The sequence below is a fragment of the Lutra lutra genome, chromosome 2 (assembly GCF_902655055.1).
Source record: "Lutra lutra chromosome 2, mLutLut1.2, whole genome shotgun sequence".
NCBI classification, from domain to species: Eukaryota; Metazoa; Chordata; class Mammalia; order Carnivora; family Mustelidae; genus Lutra; species Lutra lutra.
Genome location: NC_062279.1, coordinates 44,805,154 through 44,828,039, shown reverse-complemented (window position 1 = coordinate 44,828,039; position 22,886 = coordinate 44,805,154). Strand labels below are relative to the sequence as shown.

At 58.1% G+C, this 22,886-nt stretch overlaps 2 protein-coding genes across 3 annotated transcripts; both read left to right on the top strand.

The window, feature by feature from the left end:
• The first annotated feature begins 32 nt into the window (after window positions 1-32).
• HR (HR lysine demethylase and nuclear receptor corepressor) lies at window positions 33-15,358 on the top strand. Of its 2 annotated transcripts, XM_047717310.1 has the most exons (20): window positions 33-165; window positions 1,424-2,074; window positions 2,822-3,596; window positions 4,930-5,080; window positions 5,160-5,347; window positions 6,750-6,911; window positions 7,694-7,783; window positions 7,944-8,059; window positions 8,849-8,930; window positions 9,293-9,456; window positions 9,574-9,810; window positions 10,023-10,188; window positions 10,382-10,451; window positions 10,649-10,779; window positions 10,877-10,996; window positions 11,101-11,216; window positions 11,348-11,450; window positions 13,164-13,328; window positions 13,761-13,889; window positions 14,044-15,358. In XM_047717310.1, the coding sequence occupies exons 2-19, from the start codon at window positions 1,463-1,465 to the stop codon at window positions 13,865-13,867; spliced, it is 3,555 nt and encodes a 1,184-aa protein (XP_047573266.1). In that variant the 5' UTR covers window positions 33-165; window positions 1,424-1,462; the 3' UTR covers window positions 13,868-13,889; window positions 14,044-15,358. The 2 variants fall into 2 exon arrangements, with proteins under 2 accessions (XP_047573266.1, XP_047573267.1); XM_047717311.1 differs by lacking the exon at window positions 11,348-11,450.
• A 4,103-nt stretch (window positions 15,359-19,461) lies between these two features.
• NUDT18 (nudix hydrolase 18) lies at window positions 19,462-22,297 on the top strand. The gene is made up of 3 exons (XM_047717305.1): window positions 19,462-19,879; window positions 20,772-20,985; window positions 21,266-22,297. The coding sequence occupies exons 1-3, from the start codon at window positions 19,718-19,720 to the stop codon at window positions 21,859-21,861; spliced, it is 972 nt and encodes a 323-aa protein (XP_047573261.1). The 5' UTR covers window positions 19,462-19,717; the 3' UTR covers window positions 21,862-22,297.
• The last annotated feature ends 589 nt before the right edge of the window (window positions 22,298-22,886 follow it).

Sequence of the window (22,886 nt, the reverse complement as noted above, 5' to 3'; positions counted from 1 at the left end):
GCCGCCCCGGGGGAAAGAGAACTCGAGCGCGCTGAGCGGAGAGCCGGAGAACGCGTCGTCGCTCGCCGGCCGGGAGGCCCCGGAGCCGGCCCATGGGGAGCGGGCGCCCGGCGCTGGCCACGACGACCGCCGCCGCCCGCGCCGCGCCTGGCCCGCGAAGCCCAGGTAAGCGCCGAGAGGGGGCGCCAGGGGCGGGCCTTCTGGGGACACTCGTAGTTGGGCATTTCTGAGCCGAGACCCGGCTGCCCGCAGCGAGGGAGTTCCCCATGCTTCTCCAAGGTGCTGCGCCACAGGTCTGAAAGTTAGGATGCCCGACGGGGCTGGACCGCGACGGAGCGGTGGCCTTAGAAAACCCGAGCGACCTCTGTCACGGCTCCCTGGGCTACCTCCCCTCTCTCCTGGGGCTTCAGCCAGTCGGCCAAGGGGGCCCCGCTGGGAGAGCGCTGCAGCTCCGGTGCCACCTGTCACCCTGGTCCTTCGCACGCACGTTCAATTTTCCCTCCTTTGCCTCTCTCTGGGGCGCAGCCCGCATTCCCCGCCTCCTTCCCTCCCCCTGCCAGGCTGCAGTTACCAGCGGCCGCCAGCGGCCCTGGCACTGCCTGCTGGACTCAAGCAGCTTGACCTGTCCCAGCTGAGGCCTCTTAATCCCCCCTCTCCTGTGCTGGCTCCCTCCTTCCCTTGGGGGCTGTGGTGGAGATCTCAGCCCCCAGCAGTTGTCCCCGGACTCTGCTTCCAAAGCCAAGAAACCATAGAGAGATGGGAAGAGACACACTAGCGACTGCCCAAGTGTAGGGAGAGTTACCAGCCAGCAGCCCTGCCAGGAGGCTCTCCCCTGGTGACTCCAGCCCATCCTGCCTGTGCTTCCCACCCTTACAAGCCTGAGTGGAGCTGAGCGCTGGGGGTAGGCAAGCAGTAGCCCCTGGCCCCACAGACGGCAATGTGGAAAGAGGCCTCCGCTGGTTTCCAAACCCTATTTTACACAAGGCCACACGGAGGCCCAGAGGAGTGATATGACTTGCCCAAGGTCACATAGCAGGAGCTGAGTCAGGGCCGGGATCCTGCCTTCTTGTCCCCAGGTGCAGTAACCTCCAGCGACCTCAGCTTTTTGGGGTCTCTCCCCTTGGCCTGCCCCATGGCTCGTGCCCGGGATCCAGACCCATCCTGCAAGTGGCAGTCTATGCCGAGGGCCTCTGGCCCAGGTGGGCTTGGGCATTTGGGGCAAGGGCTGACTGCCCCACACTCGAGCATCCCACCCAGGCAGGTCCTTCGGGTTGCATGTGGGCAGGTGGTGTGGAGCTGAGTTGTAGGCTGGCACTGGCCTTACTGGTTTGAGCTGCCTTGGTGCTGCAGGGCGGTGCCCAGCTCTGCACCAGGCGGTAGGGTGCTTGGGGCACATGCTCATGGTGTGTTGGTTATGCTCCAGGGACCCCCTCTGGGAGAGCCCCATGAGGGCAGGAGAGTGATGGAGAGTACGCCCAGCTTCCTGAAGGACACCCCAGCCTGGGAGAAGACAGCCCCTGAGAATGGCATCCTGGGACGGGAGCCGGATACCCTGCCACGAGATGGTCTGCGCCGTGGTGCACTGTGCCTCGGAGAGCCTGCTCCCTTCTGGAGGGGTGTTCTAAGCCCCCCAGACTCCTGGCTTCCCCCTGGCTTTCCCCAGAGCCCCAAGGACACAATCCCACTGGTGGAGGGAGAAGGCCCCCGAAATGGGGAGAGGAAGGCCAGCTGGCTGGGCAGCAAGGAGGGGCTGCGCTGGAAGGAGGCGATGCTCACCCACCCACTGGCCCTCTGTGGCTCAGCATGCCCACCTCGTTATGGCCCCCTGATTCCTGAGCATAGTGGTGGCCATCCCAAGAGCGACCCTGTGGCCTTCCGGCCCTTGCACTGCCCCTTCCTTCTGGAGACCAAGATCCTCGAGCAAGCTCCCTTCTGGGTGCCCACCTGCTTGCCACCCTACGTAGTGTCCAGCCTGCCCCCAGAGCGTCCGTGTGACTGGCCCCTGGCCCCACACCCCTGGGTGTACTCAGGGGGGCAGCCCAAAGTGCCCTCTGCCTTCAGCTTAGGCAGCAAGGTGAGATTGTTGGAGCAGAGTGGGTACCTGGGGCTTAGGCCATGCAAGGTAGCTGAGTGTTCCCTAGCAGCCACGCCAGGCCACAGTGCTCTGCTCTTCTGTTCTGACGAAAACGTCAGATGGCACCCCTAGTAGAGGAGCCTGTCAGCTCAGACAGCGTCACCCCAAGCAATGCCTCCTCCGAGTGATTCCATCTCACCAAGCCTTCCCCCTCTTTGGGCCATTTCAGGGACTGACACACTCATTGTCCCCCCCAGAGCAAGGCCCTGGGAACTGTGGTCTCTGAATATGTGGTCTCATCCTGGAGTTTGGGGGTGGGGCAGACAAGGCCCTTTATCTGGCTGCGGGATGTGGCAGGTATCCCCATGGCCTGTGTCTATGGCACATGTTCCCCCGCCCCAGGCAACCCACCCCCTTGCCCAGGAATAAGATTTACGCTATTTGAAGACCAGTATGATACTGGTCATCAAACGGTCTAAACAGATCCTTTGGTGGTGGCAGGCTCTGACCCTTTAGCTGCTGAATTGTTTGGAGGTCTGAGAAATCCCAGGGAGGCCCGGGAGCAGGGTAGCAGGGCAGTGGGGAGGCGCTTAGGGATCAGGGTCTGGAAACCAGTATTGAGTTCCTCAGTGTCTTCCCGACCCTTCAGGCCACACAGGCACATACCAGCTGGTCATCAGGTCTGCCCATTCTTTGAAGTGCTGGGATCAAAGTCAGCATGAGCTCTACCCCTTCTCCTCTCTTTAGGGCTTTTACCACAAGGATCCAAGCATTCTCAGGCTGGCAAAGGAGCCACTGGCAACCTCGGAACCTGGGCTGTTAGGCTTGGCCCCTGGTGGGCATCTCCAGAGAACTGGGGAAGTGGAACGTCCTTCATTCCACCAGAGAGATGGAGAGGCAGGAGTCGGCAGACATCAGAACCTTTGCCCATTTCTGCTGGGGCATCCGGACGCTGTTCCCCGGACCCCCTGGCCCACTTGTCCCCCGGGCCTGGTTCATAGTCTCAGCAATGTCTGGGCTGTACCGGGGGGTGGGAGCCTTGGGTACCAGCTGGGGCCATCAGCCACATCCAGGTGTCCCTCTCCTGGGCCTCCTACCCCCCAGGGAGGCTGTTGCTCATCTCATCCACCTGCTAGAGATGGAGGTCTTGGCCCTTGTGGGAAGTGCCAGGAGGGGGGTGCCATCGGGCCCAGTGAATCCAACAAGGAAGCGAACAAGGCATCTGGTCCCAGGGCCTGCCCACCCAGCCATCACACCAAGCTAAAGAAGACATGGCTCACACGACACTCTGAGCAGTTTGGGTGCCCAGGGGGCTGCCCCGGGGAGGAGGAGAGCCCACCTGCCCAGCTGCAGGCCCTCAAGAGGGCAAGTAGCCCTGAGGGAGTGGGTGGCAGCCCAGCCGCCAAGCGCCCACCCGACCCTTTCCCAGGCAGTGTGGGCCAGGGAGCCAAAGGCTGGCAGGAGATGCTGGAATCCTCGTTTGGGAACAAGGTGGAGGCCTCACAGCATACTAACCACAGAGGTAAGGGTGCAGAGGGCCCTACCTGGGAGGGGGCAGCCAGGACTGGGGCTTTGTGGGGAATTGGGGTCGTTGGGCCCTTTACGAGGGGATCATACAAGTGGTCTGGTTTCCAGCCAGATGTGATGGTTCTCTGGGAGTTCCTTAGCATCTACAGGCCAGAGCAAGTGGCTTCTTACTTCCGTCGGCCTCCTCCCAAGCTGTGATGTGTCTGTGGCATTGTAACAACACCCGGGTCCTGACTTTGCTGCCTGGTTCTTTGTGACCTTGGGCCAGTTACTTCATCTCTAAAATGGGGCTAAAGATGGCACCTGCCTTGTAAAGACTGCTGCAAGATGAAATGGTATAATTCACATCCAAGACTTTGAAGAATTCCTGGCGCTGAATTAAGTGAGCACTTGGCAAACATTCATCTTGGTGACTGTCTGTGCTACATAGCCTCGTCTGGGGGACTGTTCCTCCTGAAGGACCCCTTGTCCTGCCTCAGGAATGAACAACTCCTCCCTAGGCCAGCCGGATTATGGGAACTCATTTTGGACTCGGCCAGTAGTAGGACTTTGGAAGGTGCCTCCTGGACCTGCTGTCACGCTGTGCTCTTCACGGATGGTTCTAGCACCGCCGGCTCGGGCTCAACTGTTCAGGGTCATTTCAGTTTCTTGGTCGAAGCTTCTGGATCGAAGCCTCCAGGGGCCTTGCCCAGGCACCCCTGCACCTGGTGTGGGTCTGTCTGTGCTCTTTCAAGCCTCTGCCAGGGCTGGGAGGCTGTTGGCCCCTCTCCCTTCTTGGGTTACTGCACCTGTGGCTTGTGTTGAAACTCTCCGGCCTTCTCACCTTCCGGCACCCTCCATCCTATGCCCAGATTGTCTCCTCACGCTGACAGGCGGTCAGCGATATCACTAAGCCCACTGCAGAGCTATCCAAAGTTTGCATCGACTGAGGGACGCCTGGCTGGCTCAGTCAGTGGAGCATGCGACTCTTGATCTCAGGGTCATGAGTTCAAGCCCCGTGTTGGGGCATAGAGCTTACTTAAAACAAAACAAAACAAACTTGCACTTAGAGCAGGTTGATGGCCCAGCGGCTCCAGCCTTGGACAGCAGACCTCTCCTCTTGGCCATCAGGCCACATCAGGGCATTCGGAGGCTCCCCCACCCAGCCCTTCTTGTGAAGGTTCTGGCTGTCTGGTTCACTTTTACTAGCTCCAAATCTGGCTCTGTAGACCAGGGCCTAGGGGCTGGGCTTGCTCTACCTGTGGGTGGGCTGGGTGCTAAAGGCAGGGCCTGGGGCTCCCATAAGCTCAGGAGACCCAGACCCCTGACCAGCTTCATTGCCTCCTCAGGACCCCAAGATGGCAGGGCCAGCCTCCAGGACCCGAGGCTTCATGACACATCTTGTTCGGCTCCCCTGGCAGGCACGGCTCGGTGCCAAAGCTGTGCCCATGCAGCTGGAGAGGTGCGAGGGCTGGCCCGCCCCTCCCAGCAAGTATCGAGGTGAGCCTCTTGCTCCTGGCTGCCCCCAGCACCCTCCCAGTCGGGACTCCCTCCTTATCTTCCTGTACCCTGTCTCCAGATTGCCTCTGGGAGGGGAGCAGCCGCAGGAGGAAGACTCTGCAGCCTGCCCTGAGGAGGGAGGATGGTCTGGCCCTGAGGCCAGGCTCAGCAAGGGCCTCGCCAAGCATCTGCTAAGTGGTTTGGGGGACCGACTGTGCCGCCTGCTGCGGAGGGAGCGTGAAGCTCTGGCCTGGGCGCAGCGGGAAGGTGAGCAGGACACGTGGGGCAGGTGGGAGCCGGGGAAGGCTGGATCCTGTGGTCACGGTGCTTTGACACAGAGCATGGGGCCTGCAGAGTGTGGGCCCCTCCCTCCCATTAGCACAGTCCATCCTGGTACCAGCTCGAGAGAGCTCCTGCCCTGCTTTGCCCTTATTCCTGGCTTAGGCTCCTAGGCGACATGAGTTCTGAAGTTTGTTGCTGGGGCAAGGGATGTTGGGAGGGTGTCACACCTGGTCCAGTCCAGCTGCCTGAGAGTTTCTGGGTTTGCTGGGGAAACAAGACAGAGTGCCACGTGTCTTCAAGGGCATTGGAAAGTGGGGGCCCTCCCTGCTGTTTGGGGCTCATAGGCCCTGGGAGGCTAGTAGGGTCTGGGCCGATGCGAAAAGACGGGTGGGGTGCCAGCCATTCAATGGGTCCCTCTGGCTTCAGGGTCTCCCTCCTATACCCTCCTACAGCCCCGCACATGCATTTGAAAATGTGTGCGCACCCCTGCAGGAAGGTCACAACCTGGGTAGGAGCCCCTTATGGCTCCCTCTTGTCCCAGAGAGTCCAGTCCCTTCCCCCTCCCCTCGGCCAGTCTAGTCTGCCACTCCCTCAGCCTGGATTCCCAGCACTTCACATCACCGGCGGCCCATCCTCCTCGGCTCACCCCAGCTTGTCCATCCCCTCGGGCCTTGGCACTCTCTGTTCCTTCTGTCTGGAATGCCCTTCTCCTCCCTTTCTTCCCGATGAATGAACACTTACTCATCACTTGGGGCCCGTGTCTGTTGCTGCCCCCAGCATCCCCACCCTAGTCATTCTATCCTAGTCTCCTCCTCCAGCACTCTGGAGTACCATGATCACTGCCGTGTTTGCAGGCCCATCTCCTCTCTTGGAATGTGAGCCCTGGGAGGGCAGCTCTGAGCCCTGACCCGTGCTGAGGCGCCAGCACTCAGCCCCGCACAGGACAAAGTGTTTGTTGCATGAGTAAATGAACGCATGCTCACTGGCGTCCTTCCACCGACCGAGGAGGGCTTAGTCAGAAACTCTGGGTGAGGGAAGGAGTGGCCTCCTAAGGTTCCCTCTTCTGGTATTCAGAGTCTCCTGAAGGGACACCACCTCGGGATGGAGGGAGGTGGGTGGAGGACTGTGTTGGAAATGGTGTGGATTGGTAATTCAGGGCCGATGGGGAAATCCTTGGAGCAGGAACTGGGGAGGTGAGGCCTGCACTGTTGATGGGAGAGTTTTCTGGAGACAGTGCTATGGGGAGGTTCTTTACAGAGGCTGTCTGACAGGGGCCTGTCTCCCTTTTGGGGTGCCCCCACTGTTCTACTCCATCCCTGCCTGGAGGTCCTCAGAAGGGAGCTGTGGTCTGAGCCTTCTCTGACCCTGTTCTTTCCGTGGCTAACAGGCCAGGGGTCAGCCAGGACGGAGGACAACCCAGGTGTTCCTCGCTGCTGTAGCCGCTGTCACCGGGGACTCTTCAACACCCACTGGAAATGCCCCCACTGCAGCCACCGGCTGTGTGTGGCCTGTGGTCGCATGGCAGGGGCTAGGTGGGCCAGGAAAGCAGGTAGGAAAGGAGCTGGGAGCTGAAGGTGGGAGGGCAGGGATGGAGGCCTGAAAAGGGCGGCTCTAAAGTTTGTGGCCATTTCTGGGCTGCCTTTCCCCAAGAAAGCCTCGCTGCCAGCTCCAGCCTCAGTCACCATGGCTCAATGCCCCTTAGAGCAGACATTTCCCTCTCCCCAGTTCAGAGGGTTACACCTGTGTCCTTGCCCACCTGTAAAAGGAGCCGAGTGCCTACTCTATGCCTCCCACTTTGCTTGGCTTGCACCTTTTTAAACCTTACAACACTGTGAGGTGGGTATTACTGCCTGCATTTTTCCAGATAAGAAAAACACAGAGGTTACGTGACTTGTTCAAGGTCACACAGCTAGTAAGTGTTGGGTCTAGGATTTAGACTCAGACCTTCCGATCCCAAGTCTTACTGTTCTCATGGTTCACAGCTTCTTCTCCCTTGGCTCCACTTAGTCACCCGAGGGCTTAAAATTTCCCAGTGTTCCTATAGAGGTAGCCAAAAAGAGTTCCAGGGTCAGAAGCATTTGAGAACACTGTATTCTACAAGATCATCTTGGAGTGTGGCAATGAGTGTCAGCATTTTAAAGGCTCTGCATTCTGCAAGCAAAGGATCCTATGTGATTCTTGAACCCAAGTGTCCCAGAAAGCCCGTGTTTTATGGATTTATGGATTGTCGAGTCCCTTGATTTAGATGTCATGCCCTTGCCCTTCTTCACCAACCTTAAGCTGTGGTTTTCTTGGTTTCCTGACTGCAGCTTCTTTCTTCCTAACCCACAGGCCCTCAGGAGGAGTCCGCGGAGGAGTGTCCCCAAGAGGCCGGGCACACTGCCAGTTCCCTGACGCTCACCCAATTCGTTTCCAGCCAGGGTGAGCCATCTTGGAGGGGTGGGGTGTGCAGAGGGTGGGTCTCGGGGGAGAGTGGCTTCCTGTCTGGATGTGGCTTAGCCCAATCCCATGCCCTGCTGCTTGGCGAGGCCCTTCTGTCCACACTCACTACCAAACTCCGTCTCCCCTCCCCCACTCACAGCCTTGGCAGAGTTGAGCACCGCCATGCACGAGGTTTGGGTCAAGTTTGACATCCGGGGGCACTGCCCCTGCCAAGCGGATGCCCGGGTGTGGGCCCCTGGGGATGGGGGCCAGCAGGTAAGAAGTTGGGCAGCACTAGCTGGTGGGCCCCCAGACTGGGCATTACTGGATATTACTCGCAGAGTTTGGCCCTCGTCTTTTTGGTAGGGATGAAGGACATGGATGCTGGGTAAAATCAAGGTCCTTCTCCCTCTCCTTTGGGGATCGGGATCCATGGAGGGAGCTCTAGCATCAGCCCCACCTCCCTCTCTGCTTGCTTGGCGCCTGCCCACTCTGTACGCCTTCCGGCTCAGCACTTGCCCCATCATGCTGGAGCTGCTCTCTGGCGGGCCCTGTCTCTCCACTCCCCAGGCCCGGGCTCCCGCGGGCTGAGTACAGACCCGCCTTCTCTCTATGCCCTGCTTTTAACACAGAGCAGGCACTCAGTGTGCATTTTACAAAGTTTTTATAAAGTTCATGCTTTTTTTATGAAACTGATTCACTCAAGAAATAGTTTATTGAATGCATTTTGCGTGCCAGACCCTGGTACATAGCCATTATGGAAAATACAACAAGTATAAGGAAGACAACAGGCTAGAATGGTACCATTATCATCTGGATGTATTTCTTTCCAGTCACTTATCTCTGTATTTGTTCCGCTTATTTTTGTGTATTTTAGATCAGTACTGTGTGTGGAATTCTGTGAGCACCTTTTCCCCACCTAATGTTGTATCACAGAACATTCTGCTCCCTGTAAACCCAGTTTTGCTGTCTGTTGTTAACTACTGGTGGGTTGAATTGGATTGAACTCTCTTTGCCGTTTTTAAATCTCTGGTTGGATTGGGGGGTGGTGGATGGGTTTCATAGAAGGAGCCGACAGAGAAAACTCCCCCGGTTCCACAATCTTCTTGCAATGGGGATACCGACAGGACCAAGGACATCAAAGAGGGTGAGCAGCTCCCCTGCCCTTGCTTAGACTGTCCAGGGAGGCTGGGCCGGGCTTGGTGTCCTGAGGACAGACTGGAATGGCTTCAGCTCTCCTGCACCATCCCTAATCTCCATCACTCTTCTCAAGTCATTCCAGAGAAAATAAATCTAAAAAAACTGTAGGACAAGCCCCCTCACCCATCTCCAGTCAGACTCCCACTGTGAGCCCCTCCTTGGGAGAGGTTCTAGAAGCTGCCGGAGGCAGGAGGTGAGCACCTCCAGAGCAGTGAGGAGAGAGACTCAGCCAGGAGATGAGGGCAGAGCCTGTGGGCAGTGGAGCCTCCAGAGAAAGGGGAAGCCCCTCACCGTTTTCCTCCCTGCCAGAGACCCCGGACTCCACCGAGACCCCGGCAGAGGACCGTGCCGGCCGAGGGCCCCTACCTTGTCCCTCTCTCTGTGAACTGCTGGCCTCCACTGCTGTCAAACTCTGCTTGGGGCACGAGCGGATACACATGGCCTTTGCCCCGGTCACTCCTGCCCTGCCCAGTGTGAGCAAGGGCACAGAGGGAGGCCTGGGGGCCCTGGGACAGAGGCTGGGCTGGCCCTCCCTGTGGGGTAAGGCAGGTCCTGAGTTGTCCTGCCCCTCCGTCCTTCCGTCCACGCAGGATGACCGCATCACCAACATCCTGGACAGCATCATTGCGCAGGTGGTGGAACGGAAGATCCAGGAGAAAGCCCTGGGGCCTGGGCTGCGGGCCGGGCCAGGACTGCACAAAGGCCTGGGCCTGCCCCTCTCGCCAGTGCGGCCCCGGCTGCCTCCTCCAGGAGCTCTGCTGTGGCTGCAGGAGCCCAGGCCTCAGCGAGGCTTCCATCTCTTCCAGGAGCACTGGAGGCAGGGCCAGGTGAGGCTCCTTCCTCCAGGCCCCCAGTTCTTCCAGCCCCGCTTGCCCTTGGAGCTTAATCTGTAGGCCCAGGCAGACCGGGTCTGTCACCCGGAGTGGGCAGCAGGGTTGGTCCCCACGTGGGCCTGGTGTCCCCTACAACACGCCCTGGCCTGGCCAAGTTGGCTGCCTGTCCATTCCCCCCGACATCCCTCTACCTTTCCTTGATACAGCCTGTGCTGGTGTCAGGGATTCAGAGGACATTGCAAGGCAACCTGTGGGGGACGGAAGCTCTTGGGGCTCTTGGAGGCCAGGTGCAGGCACTGACCCCCCTTGGGCCTCCCCAGCCCACAAGCCTCCACAGTACAACGTTCTGGGAGGGATTCTCCCGGCCTGAAAGTAAGTGTCCCTGATGTGGGGGGAGGAGGAGCTGGGAGGCTGAGCCAGGTGTCAGCAAAGTCCCATGGTGACCCTGGGGAGGGAGCCAGAAGCAGAGCCCGGGGCTAAAGCTGAACCCTCTTGCTGCCACCGGGCCGGGTCCTCTGGCAAGGAGGTTCCTTCCCTGGGGCCAATGGCATGTCTCCTCCCCTAGTTCGCCCAAAGTCAGACGAGGGCTCCGTCCTTCTGCTGCACAGAGCTCTGGGGGATGAGGACACCAGCAGGTACGTATAGTACCAAAGGGAAAGGGCTGGCCCCATCTCCTTAGCCTCTGCCCAGCCCCTTGCCCTTACTTCCCCTCCTCCTTCGCCCCCCCACCCCATGACCCTCTTGCCTCTGGGAGTGACCCCAGGAGGACTGGGCTTGGAGGGGATCTTGGGTACTTGGGTTGAGCCTGCTGGGCATGGCCCTCCCCCTCCAGGGTGGAGAACCTGGCTGACAGCCTGCCCCTCCCCGAGTACTGTGCCCGCCATGGGAAACTCAACCTGGCTTCCTACCTCCCACCTGGCCCCGCCCTGCGTCCACTGGAACCCCAGCTGTGGGCAGCCTATGGTGAGTGCCCACTCCACTCTTGGCCGGCCCCTGATCCCATGCCTGTTACTTCTGGGCGCCTGTGTGACCCGCTGGTCCCTTCTCTGCCTTTGCACAGGTGTGAACCCACACCGTGGGCACCTGGGGACCAAGAACCTCTGTGTGGAGGTGACTGACCTGGTCAGTGTCCTGGTATGTGCCGAAGCCCCACCACCTGCCTGGCACCGGGCACAGAAAGGTGGGTCCCGGGCCAGAGGCAGGGGTTGGACTGGCCACAAATCTCAATGTGCGGTTTCTTCCCCGCCACCCCCGAGGCCCCCCTTAGCTCTTTGTCTTCCACAGACTTCCTCTCAGGCCTGGATGGGGAGGGGCTCTGGTCTCCCGGCAGCCAAGTCAGCACTGTGTGGCACGTGTTCCGGGCCCAGGACGCCCAGCGCATCCGCCGCTTTCTCCAGATGGTGAGGAAGGAGATGGGAGTCTTCCCCTTCCCTTGCGCTGCCCTCGTGCTCCCTAGAAGTGGGGGCTCCCAGCCCCCCGAAGCTCTCCCTGTTGTGTGTGCCCCATGTGCTCACTCTCCCCACCCCCCCAGGTGAGCTGGACGGCCTTGACTCACACAGAGAAGGCAGCTTGGGACCTTCGGAGTTGTGTGGTGGGGCACACAGAAAGAGCTGGGGCTGAGCAGGGACCTAAAGGTGACGTGAGAGCAGAAGCTGGTGCAGGCTAGGCACTGTGTAAGGGCCTTGGGTACATGATCTTGATTAACTAGCACAGCCACCCTGTGTGGCAGGCGCTGCTGCCTTCCCATTTTGCAGCTGAGTAAACTGGGGGCTGAGTGCAGAGCTGAGACCTGAGACCAGATCACAGCCCTATTTCTCCTGGGGACAGACAGCCTCCCCTGCATGGGCTCCAGGTGGCAGAGGGGGAAGGGAAGCCCGTCTGAGATATCCTCCTCCTGACCCCTCCTCCGAGATCTACATCTTATGAGGGGGTGCTCTTTGGGATGCTAGCGAGTGAGGGCTGAGGGAGGCAGCATGGGAGGTAGGAAAAACTGGACCAAGGAGGGAAAGACTGGACCAAAATAAGGGGTAGGGAAGGAGAAGATGAGGGGATGAGCAGGAGGCGGGAATCTCCATGGGGCCGGGGAGGTGGAAGGTCAGTATTAAGGTTAGAGCAGATGCAGTGGTTCCAAAGTCCATCTCAACCCTGAATGTCCTGGGAAAAAGACATCCACCAAGGGTCACTGCTGCTAAAGATACACGAACACATACACAGACAGGCTGGTGTTACCACAGCTGTCCACCACCACCCTCCTGCCCACAGGCACACATATCTGCAGACACACTGACAAACACACAGTTTTTGCCGGGATCCGTAGATGTACACACAGATGCTGGGACACGCCGAAGGAAGCAGACAGAAGCACACCTTCATACACAGATGGCCTCATCTAGTCTGGGCGTGGTGGCCCTTAGGCAGTCTCACAGGGCCGGGCCTGATGACTCACAGAGAAGGTTTGAGGGGCCTTTTCTCACTGGGTGGCCTGGGAAACACCAATAAGCTCCAGGATGGACTCTGAGGGCAAAAGAGCCTTGGCGCCTGCCTGGGGCCACCCTAGGGTTCAGCCTGGCTCACCGGCCTCCCCTTCTCCCATGGGCCAGTCTGGGAGCCTTGAGTCCTAAGCCAGGGACAATGACTGAGGTCCTACTGAAGGGGTGGATTTGGCTGGCGGCCAGGTGGAGGGTGACGCTGGCCTTGACCTCTGTGGGTACTCCCTGGGCATCTCCTTCTCTAGCTCCCATGAATCCCTGTCTGCCCCAGGAGCGCCCCACTCCGGTTGGGCTGAGGAAGGCCCCCCATACCCATGCCTGCTTCGGAGGCCTCAGCCTGGCAGGCATCCACAGGGCATCAGGGCTTCTCTGTGGCCTTTGCCAGATCTGGGATCTTAGAAGAATCTGATCGATGCTTTAGATGGCCCCCTAGGGATGTACAGCTATCTAGTGGCCTACAGTTTAGCACACGATTCAGGACATTCGTGGGATACCAGGTTAAGAGCTCCTGGTACAGACAGCTTATGAGTTCAGTTCATGCAGGGTATCTTTTCTGGGTTTTTGGAGACAGGGGTCCAGGGCCAGGGACACAGAAGTTATTCAAGGCATCTAGTCCCAAGAAAAGTGAGGGTTTAGATCCCCAGCCTCAGAAATCTCTGTTCTGCCAACCTGAGCAGCCCCAGCCCCTTACCACCTAGCCCTTTCTCCCACCCCTAAGACCGCCCCCTGCCTATCCCTCAAGGCTTGACCACTTCCGCTCTTAGCCTTTGCACCCCTGGCCTTTGGGAAGTCTACACCCTGCCTTGTGGCCCTTTCCTCATTTCCCCACCTTGCTCATTCCCCGTTCTCTTCTTTGAGGTGTGCCCGGCCGGAGCAGGCAACTTGGAGCCTGGCACCCCAGGCTGCTGCTACCTGGACACAGGGCTGCGGCGGCGCCTGCGGGAGGAGTGGGGCGTGAACTGCTGGACCCTGCTGCAGGCCCCTGGAGAGGCCGTGCTGGTGCCTGCTGGGGCTCCCCACCAGGTGCTTCCCCAGCGGGCCAGGGGCTCTGTGGAGTGCTCAGACTGCGAAGCGAAGCGGCCAGAGCAGACACCACACTGCTACAGGGGTCCCCTGCCCCTCTGGCCTTGCCCCTCCCAGTGCCCTGAGAGCAAGGCAGGGCAGGAAGTCCTGCCCCACTGTAAGGAAGAGGCGAAGCTGAGTGGTCCGGAAGTCATCTAGCCCTACTGGGCTTCGTGTCCTCTGATGCCCACCCTGCCTGGGCCCTCTCTGGCCTCCCCTTGGCCTGGTTTTGGCCATGCCCTTTGAGGTCCCTGCTGCTAGATCCAGGGCTCCACTCTCTGAGAGTTGGGTGGGGGTCATCATGGGAAGTAGACCTCGGGGACAAGAGGGACAGCGGGAGGATGCCTGAGCCCATGTCTCCACTGACCTCTGCCCACCTCCTTTCTGGCACAGGTGCAGGGCCTGGTGAGCACCGTGAGCGTCACTCAGCACTTCCTGTCCCCGGAGACCTCTGCCCTCTCTGCTCAGCTCTGCCACCAGGGACCCAGCCTGTCCTCTGACCACCGCCTGCTTTATGCCCAGGTGAGGGTGACACTGGCCAGGAGAGCGGCTGGGATTGCATGGTAAACCCACTCTGGGCCAAGCAAACCGCCAGCCTAGGCCCAGAAAGGTCATTCTTGGTGAGAAGAGCCCCGGGATGTGACTATAAACACCTTGTCCTTTCTCTTTCTTCTAGATGGACTGGGCTGTGTTCCAAGCAGTGAAGGTGTCTGTGGGAACATTACAGGAGGCTAAATAGGGGAATCCCGGAGGGGACCTGGGGTAGGTTGGGGACAGGTAGACCAGGTGCTCAATCCCAACACAGCTTCAGGAGAGAATGACACTGGGTCTTGGGGACTTTTGATCAATCCCTCAGGCACCACTCTGGGCACAGGCAGGGCACCTTGTTCTCCGCTCCAATCTGGGTCCTAAAGCCAACAACCATAGTGCCACTGAAGCCCACACCTGCCCTTCGCAGGCCAGCACCTGCTCTGTCCCTGCACCCCTCTCCACACCTCCACGCTGGGGGTGAAGGACTCCCTCTGACACCTGCTCCCTGAACCCAAGAGACAAACAGCCTTTCCTTGGGGGACCTCGGGAATCATTCTGGCTTAAGCAACACCTTCTGCTGCCTCATCCCTGCTGTCCCACCTGTGCCCGAGCACTGCTTACATCACCCACATCTTCACTGGGCTCCAGGGTGGCCCTTCGCACTGCAGGCATGCTGGACAGGGGGCCGCTGAAATCCTGCCCTTTTGCCAGACAACAGTGAAGTTGGAGGGGAGGGGCATCAGGAGACTACCCAGGCTCGGCTGGAGGGAATGATATGGGCGATGCCGTGTTCCTGCTCCCTCTTCTCGCCTCCCTCCTTCATGATTTCCATTAAAGTCTTGTTTTGTGAATGCTGCTGGAGTGGTTGGCCTTGCTCCTGCAGGCCACGTGGACTGGGGAGGGAGGGGAGATAAGGAAATGGAGTGGGGTTGGGGGACTCGATAGGGACCTCACCCACTCCTGCCTGCTCCTCTTCCTGGGGCCTGGATCCTTCCCGCTGAGGAGCAGATGGAACCTTCCAGGGGTCTGCCCTGAGGATGCTCCTGGCAGCAGACTGTGGACAAGGCAGAGCCCTGGGGTTCAGTGGCATGGCAGCCTTCCTGTGCGTGTTGGGGCTACAGAGATCTGGGAGCCCCAGCCTGCCAGGGACTGCAGGCTACCCCAGCTCTCCTGTCTGACCCGACCTGAAGCTCTGGGAGTGTGGCCCAGAAGAGCTCTTGCCTAGCCGTCTGCCCTCGGTGCCCGTGGCTGGCCCCAGTCCCGCTTCCCAGGGACTGGCTTGCTGCCTGAGACACTGGACAGCCCCTCCCCACCCCCGGGGCCCTCTGTGCGGCTCTGCCTGCTCGCCTGCCCTTGTATATCGCAGTGCCAGCAAGCTGCGACTCTTGGGGTACCTAACTGTTCCTGCAGTGGTTTGGGGAATGGTGTTTTTTATGAAATAAAACTTTTTTTATTATAAATTTCATAGACTTTCAGAACATTTAGAAAATAGGAAAAAGTCACTTGTAAGTTCATCTCCACTCAATCCCAACCCAACCACTATTAACATTTTGGTGTATTTCCTCGTATTTTCTCCAAGGAGTTGTTTTATACATGACTGAGTCGGTCTGTTTTGTACTCGGTTTCTTCCTTTTGACACTGTATTGTGGTTATTTTCTGTGTTGCTACCTAACCTTCATTTTAAATGGCTGTTTGTGTTCCCTTCTGTGGCTTCGCTGTGATTCACAGAACCATCCCTCATTTGAAAGAAAAAAAAAATCCGGTTTCTTCATTGTTTGCAGAGCTAGGTTATTTTCATATTTTCATGGGATAGAGAAAAAAGAAAATCAAGGAGCTCCTACATTTTACTCTGTCACTGTTTTCATTTAACCGATCTTATTTAACCCCTTTCCATGATTTTGAGGTAGACATTATTTATTTATATTTATTTATATTTTACAGAAGAGGAGAGAGACAGGCTGGGGTTAAGTGAGTCACCCAAGGTCACACAGCAGTTTTAGCAACAGAATTGGTGTTTGAACCAAGCTTTCTGACTATAGCCTCATTTACATTAGTCTCAGCCCTTCACAGATTTTGCAGATGGGCTTGCTGTCCTCTCTGTCCTTCCAACACAGACACTTTATAGCTGATCATGTTCCAAGTGGCACCGAGTGACCCTTCCCTATCTACATTTCATTTTATATGGCTAATTTCACCCCAAAACCCCAAACATAGGGTCCTTCTCGTGGGAAGACAAAGATGGCCCAGTCACCAGGCCTCTCTCTTCTCCACAGGCCTCTCCGCCCCACCTCCCATCTCATGGCAGGCCACAGCACCCTTAAGGGCATACGGGGTCTGACTCTTGTAAACAGCAGGTGGACCAAATGTTCCAGGACTGGCCCTGGGCAGGAAGCCAGTCCAGGTGGAGACTGACCTGAGACACCTGGGGGCATCTGGTGGCCCTCTTCCTCATGGAGGCTCAGCTGGTTCACCCCTAGGCGAGGTCTGCCTTTGGGGCCTCTGCTTCTCCCAGCATCCCACTGTTCACATTCTGCTTCTGCCTCTCTCACTGGTCCACAGGTCACCAAAGCACAGCTCTAAGAGCTGGAAGTAACTGCAGCATGTGGATAATCAGTGCCGAATTTTTCCTTGTCCTTTTTTTAAAAAAAATATTTTATTTATTTATTTGAGGGGCAGGGGCAGGGGGAGAAGTGCGGGGGAGGGGTAGTGGAAGAGGGAGAAGACACCGCCTGGCTGACCAGGGAGTGAGACAATGGGCTCTATCCCAGGACCCTGAGACCATGACTTGAGCCAAAGGCAGATGCTTAGCACACTGAACCACCCAGACGCCTCTTTTTTCTTATAAAGTACGTTTTTAGACTTTTGATTTTGAAATGATTTTAGATTTACAGCCAAGTCACAATACAGTGCAGAAAGTTCCTGATTACCCTTCCTCCTGCTTCCTCTCCTGTTAACATCTTACACAAAGATGACACAGTAATCAACACAAGAAGTCCTTATCCATACACTATTAACCAAGCAGCAGGGCTTACTGGGATTTCACCAGTTTCCCACCAATGTCCATTTTCTGTTTCAGGATCCACCTAGGGCTGCATCTTACAGATGGCCTAGAGGGCAGACGGGGCTCCCCCAAAGTCCTTCAGCAAGCTAGTGGCAGGGCACGGGCTGAGCCAAACCTTCCCCTCCCTGCACCTTGGGCTACTGCCCTCCTCACCCTCCTGCTCTGCAAGGGGACTGCGCCTGTTGCCCGGTGGAGGCCTCTAGAGTTGACGACGCCCTTGCCCCACCCTGTCTGCCCATTCCCGGCCCTGTTTCCAAGGCTGCCTACACGGCCTTCCTGCGCATGCGCTCACACGCGTGTGCGTCCACGTGCTCGGAAATGGCTGCCTCCGGGTTTGCTCCCGTGGGCACTGGGAGTACTGTACAAGGCAATCTACCAGTCCGGCAGCTCTTGTCCATCAGGCCACGCAGCCCACCCCCTCCCCCCAACCAAGCCGGTGCTCCACCCTCTCTGGGAAGGGAGGATGCCGAGCTAACTCTCACGGAGAACTTCCTTTGTTTCTGGTTCTGGAGGCTTCTCCGTCTGCCCCCTTTCCACCCTCGGCTTCCCCTATGGGTCTTAGGACCTCTGCTGCCTCGGTCTGGTGTGTGCTGTCTTCCAACCAATGCCTTGAGAAAGTCTACTTTGTCCTGTTTCCTTCGGCACTCCCAGAAGGGCTGGGTACACCGCCTGGAGGGCCCTCTGCCTGAGCAGCCCTTTCAGCTTACACGGGGCTTTCCTGTTGCCTCCTGTGCTCCTCACCACAGGGGTGATTAGGTCCACTTAACAGGGGAGGAGTGCTTTTCCCAGTGATATGGGGGAGTGAAGCGGGGTTTTGCTGCAGTCTGCTCTTCCAAGCAGTGTGGTGTTTATCTTAGGCTGCCTCTGAGGCTCTCAGAGCCCTGCCAGACATGACCTCATTCTCTCTCAAATCATCCCTGGGAGGCAGAAAGGAGTCGGAGACCAACGCTGTCCCCACTTCACAGATGTGAAAACCGATGTGCAGACACTCACACACAACACGTATGTTGACAAGTTGCTCTGCAGTCCCCAGGGCCAAACTCAGCCCCATGAGTTCCAGCGTTTGGGAGGAGAGGGGTCTTGGATAGGGCTGTGGTCAGCAGTATTCACCAAGTGGCTCAAAAGCTTGTGGGCCCAGCAGGGATGCCCTACCACCTACCACAGGGCCCTGCCCCCAGGGAACTTGCTGTCAATTCCCTATGTAAGAGGGGCCTGAGGAGGCCAGTCTGGTGTGGCTGGAATTCCTGAGGGTATAGTTGGGTGGTGGTTCTGTAGTCATATTTCATGACAGTGGGCCTTTGTGTGGCAGCAACAAGTGCTGTGGGCCGGAGGGCTCCCCCTGAGGGCCAGGCTGCCTGGTCACAATGACCTGCACTGGACAGTCTACAGAGCTCCTCCTATGATGTCTCACCTCCCCAACAACCCTGTGGAAGAAAGGCTATTATGAGCCTAGTCTACAGATGAGGAAACTGAGACCCACAACTCATCCAGAGGCTCAGAGCCAACCAGTAAGCTGTGGCCGGGCATCTGGTTCCAAGTCCAATGCTTTATCTACACCTTCCCAAAAGGAAGGTGCACCAAGCTGGCAGGAGGGAAAGGGGAGACCCAACTGAGGATGAGGAGCCCAGACTTGGCTGGCTTCACAGTTTCACTCCAGCTGGCCCTGCATTCCTGTCCTGACAGTAGGTTAAAGGAAGCTCTGAGGAGGAAAGGTCAGTCTGGGAGAGAAGTCGGAACTCGCCAAAACAACCCACACCCTGCTCTCAAAGTGCCAGGCCACCAGGTCATGCGAGCTGGGTGTGTGTGTGTGGGGGGTGGGTAAAGATGAAGGAGCAGGACCTGGTCCCTGCCCTCCCAGGGCTCTCAGTCTGCAGTGGAGAATGCCCTAAAACTGCGTGGGAAATGCAGTGGACAAGGGGCCAGGGTACCGATGAAGGCTGGGCTGGCTGATTCCAGGCCCAAATGCCCTCCTCCCATGGCCAGCCACACCTTGACCATCCCAGCCCTGCTCTCTCTCTCCTCTGAGCACCTGTCACACCTCTTGCCCAAGCCATTCATTTAGCACTTGGCTTATAACCCTCAGTTGACTTTTTATTATATATTTATGTCCACCTCCCCAAGGTCAGACTCTCTTCAAAGGCAGGAGCTAATGTTCCCCCTGCCATGGTGACATGCGGTACGTTTTTAGTGAAGAAAGGTTATTTGGGAAGTGATTGATTTGGGCCATGCCATGGTAGGTGTTTGACCAAAGTTGAACAGTAGGTCCCAGCCACGGCCCCAGGCCTCCGTGATGTCATCTGGGTTGTTGTGACGTCATCGTCGCTGGCCACAGTGGGGCTCTGCAGCCAGGAGGCAGGATGACGTCATCGTCGGAACCCACGCGGACAAGTGCTTTCCGGAAGAATTAGCGAGGCTGGTGGCTAGCAGCGTCCAGAGAGAGAGGCGGGGGTGGAGGGGTAACTGATTAAAAAGCAGAAGCGGCTCGGCGGCGCCCACCGCCCAGGCCGGGCTCCTAACCCACGGACTGGCCCCGCCCCCGCATTGACCGACGCGAGCCAGCCAATCCGGGCAAGCCGCGGTGACGCGTAGCCTATCAGCGGACAGGGCTCGCCGGGCGCTTCCGCATTCTCGAGCGCGTCTGGCCAGAGTCGGCAGGGGGAGGGGGCGAGGGCCGCGGACCGCTGTCGCACCCGTGTCCCACCCTGCCCTGCGTGGCCGGTCTGCGGGGGGGCCCGTCTGTCGTCTCCCAGGGGACCCGATGGCCTCGGAGGGCCTGGCGGGGGCGCTGGCGGCGGTGTTGGGGGGCCAGGGGCTGAGTGTGCACAGCTGCGACTCGGAACCGGCCGGGGAGCCCCTGGCGCCTGTGCGGCTGCGGAAGGACGTCTGCTACGTGGTGCTGGCCGTGTTCCTCAACGAGCAGGTGAGCGTCCGCCCGCCGGGCCCGGCGCCCGGCCCGCCGCAGCGCGCAGCCAGCCCCGATGGGGACAGAGGAACTGCCGGCAACAGCCACCACTTAGTGCGTGGTGCTTCCCAGTATTGCAAAGCACTCTCACTCACACTTAACATCTGAGCCTCGAGCGGCCCAGCCCTGAGGTTGTCCCTCTATCCTGAAGAGGCATCTGAGGCCCAGGAGCCTGTTCATTTCCTCCCACTAGGCCTCAATGTCTTGAGAGGAGGCCTGTCTTATTCCTCTTTCCCTGGAATCTAGCACAGTGCCTGCCGCTAGTGGGCCCAAAGATCTGCCCAGTGCCTCGGAGACCTCCTCTGAGTCCCATGGGCAGTAATGGCATGACCTGTGCTTCTGTCAGACCTTCTGTCCCACTGTGTGGTGCTCTTTCGGAGCTCATCCTTGTGCAAGCTGCTGCAACGACAGCTAGAAGGGGCCAGGGCTTTGGGTAGGAGCTGTGTGGGGGTGGGGGGGTGTTTCAAAGCCCAGGCCCCAGTGTGAGGCCCTGCCACAAACAGTTTGTAAATCACCAGGGGAGATGAGAGATATACATAGAGACATATGGCATCTAGACATGAATCAGTGCAGGACACATGGCAAACCTCACCATGGGGCCTAATCCCTAGCCCCTGAAACAGCTCCTGGGAATCTTAGCCCCTCTCTGAAATGGAAGTCTAAATGCAAAGAGGGATACATTGCAGAGCGAGACAGCCGCGACCCCCAGGCACACAAGGGCCAACTCCCTGGAGAGCTCGACCGTTTGAGGTGTGCACCAGTAAGGGGGTTTTTCCTGACTGTATTTGAGATGGGCTCTAACACCAGGGCTAGGGAAGGTTCCCAGCAAGGATCCTCTCTCTCCCCTTAGGATGAGGTGCTACTGATCCAGGAGGCCAAGAAAGAGTGCCGTGGGTCTTGGTACCTACCCGCAGGGAGAATGGAGCCTGGGGAGACCATCGTGGAGGCACTGCAGCGGGAGGTGAAGGAGGAGGCTGGGCTGCACTGTGAGCCCCTGACATTGCTGTCTGTGGAGGAGCGGGGCCCCTCCTGGATCCGCTTTGTGTTCCTCGCTCGAGCCACGGGTATGGCCTGCCTATTTGGCAGTGTTTGGCCGGGGGAGGGGGTGGCAGCTGACACCTTTCCCCCAGCTTGTCCTCTAGTGAGATGAGCCCCTAGTCTGTCTGGTACAAGCCTGGCATCTCCAGCCTGAGGATGTGACTCCCAGCCCCTACCAACGCCTACCAGCCCCTACCCTGGGGTGGGTCAGGGTTCGAATGCCTGGGTGGCCATTTAATCTACCAGACCGGGCACTTCTCTCAACAGAGACCCTTTCCCCCACCCCATCCTCAACATCTCCTCCAGGTGGAATTCTGAAGACTTCCAAGGAGGCGGATGCAGAGTCCCTTCAGGCTGGCTGGTACCCACGAACCTCCCTACCCACTCCGCTGCGAGCCCAGGACATTCTGCACCTGGTAGAGCTGGCTGCCCAGTACCGGCAGCAAGCCAGGCACCCTCTTCTTCTGCCCCAGGAGCTTCCCTGCAGTCTGGTCTGCCAGCGGCTCGTGGCCACCTTTACAAGTGTCCAGACAGTGTGGGTGTTGGTGGGCACAGGGGGGATGCCTCACTTGCCCATCACTGCCTGCGGCTTCACTCCCATGGAGCAAAGGGGTGGCATCAAAATGGCCATCCTGCGACTGCTACAGGAGTGTCTCACCCTGCACCAATTGGCGGTGGAGACCAAGGGGTTGCTTGGACTGCAGCACCTGGGCAAAGACAATGCAGATGGCATCTGCTTGAATGTGCTGGTGACTGTGGCTTTTCGGAACCCAGGGATGCAGAGTGAGCCCCCAAAGGTTCGGGGTGAGAACTTTTTCTGGTGGAAGGTGATGGAGGAAGACCTAAAAAGCCAGCTCTTACAGAGGCTTCAGGAATCATCTGTTGTCCCAGTCAACAGATAGGAAGGTGCCATCGTTGTGCAAGGAGCTGGGCACCTGTGCCCCCCACCCCACCACAGCCCTGTCTTCCTTTGGGGAGGCAGGAGGTTGGCAGTCAGGGGTCTTGTTGCATTGTTGATTCTCCTAGTTCTCAGGGTAATTTCCTTCTCTGTGGAATAGGTCCCTACAGTGCACCGAAAGGACAGTGCCTTTAACCAAACAAGAAGGTCAGAGATCAAGGACCTAATTGCCCTGTGGGCAAAATGAGGGCACTACTCCCTAAGGGGATGTGGGAACTTTCTGAACCTGAGAGGGCATCTACTTGTCATTTTCCATGCTTGCCTCAGTAAAGGCCTACACCTGGATTCTCATGCACTTAGAACACAGACTTGGGGTGCTGGGGGAGGTTGTTCCAAGGGAGTGGGCTCCATGCTGAGTAAATAGGTGGTTCTTGCTTTGCCTTCCTGTCTAAATATCTCTGTGGGGAGGAAGTGAGCAGGAAGGGGGGGACTGCATCAAAAAAGAAGCTCCTCCCCTTGTCCCACCACAGTCACCCACGTCTTCCCAGACAGCAAGCAGGTGTCCCAGACTGCAGGTGACTGGGGACGGGCAGGCTTCCTGCCATCACCATAGCCTCTGTGGCCCACTGGGGCTCTTTCTCTGGCCTGCCGGGGTGGGATGTGTCCACCTCCCCTCCAGGGTTTGAACTGTGAGAACACCAGAAGCTTCAGGTGGGCAAGGGGTCATATAGGAAGAGTCTTGCCTCTTGGCGGAGTTCCATCTCCTTGAGCTTCCTTGTTCCCTCCCTGCATCACTCTGCTGGCCTCCAGGCTCCTGCCTTTCTACAACTCCAACCCAAGCCCGACCATAACCCTTTATTCATTTCTGCTCAACCCAGTAGAATCATGATAAAAACTCTTTTTTAAAGAGAACTTTACTAAAACTTAAGGGAAAACCACAGGGAGTGGACAAAGAAAATATACTGTGTGCTACTCACTGCGTGTAATACAGATTTCTGGTTCTGAGCAAGGGAACACTTGTCTAGGCTT

Excerpts from the sequence above, each read along its gene's own strand:
- HR (XM_047717310.1), top strand. The coding sequence starts at position 1,463 with ATGGAGAGTACGCCCAGCTTCCTGAAGGACACCCCAGCCTGGGAGAAG. Across the intron at positions 9,811-10,022 it reads AGCACTGGAGGCAGGGCCAG|CCTGTGCTGGTGTCAGGGAT; the intron begins GTGAGGCTCCTT and ends TCCTTGATACAG. Across the intron at positions 10,189-10,381 it reads GGGATTCTCCCGGCCTGAAA|TTCGCCCAAAGTCAGACGAG; the intron begins GTAAGTGTCCCT and ends CTCCTCCCCTAG.
- NUDT18 (XM_047717305.1), top strand. The coding sequence starts at position 19,718 with ATGGCCTCGGAGGGCCTGGCGGGGGCGCTGGCGGCGGTGTTGGGGGGC. Across the intron at positions 19,880-20,771 it reads CCGTGTTCCTCAACGAGCAG|GATGAGGTGCTACTGATCCA; the intron begins GTGAGCGTCCGC and ends CTCTCCCCTTAG. Across the intron at positions 20,986-21,265 it reads GTTCCTCGCTCGAGCCACGG|GTGGAATTCTGAAGACTTCC; the intron begins GTATGGCCTGCC and ends CATCTCCTCCAG.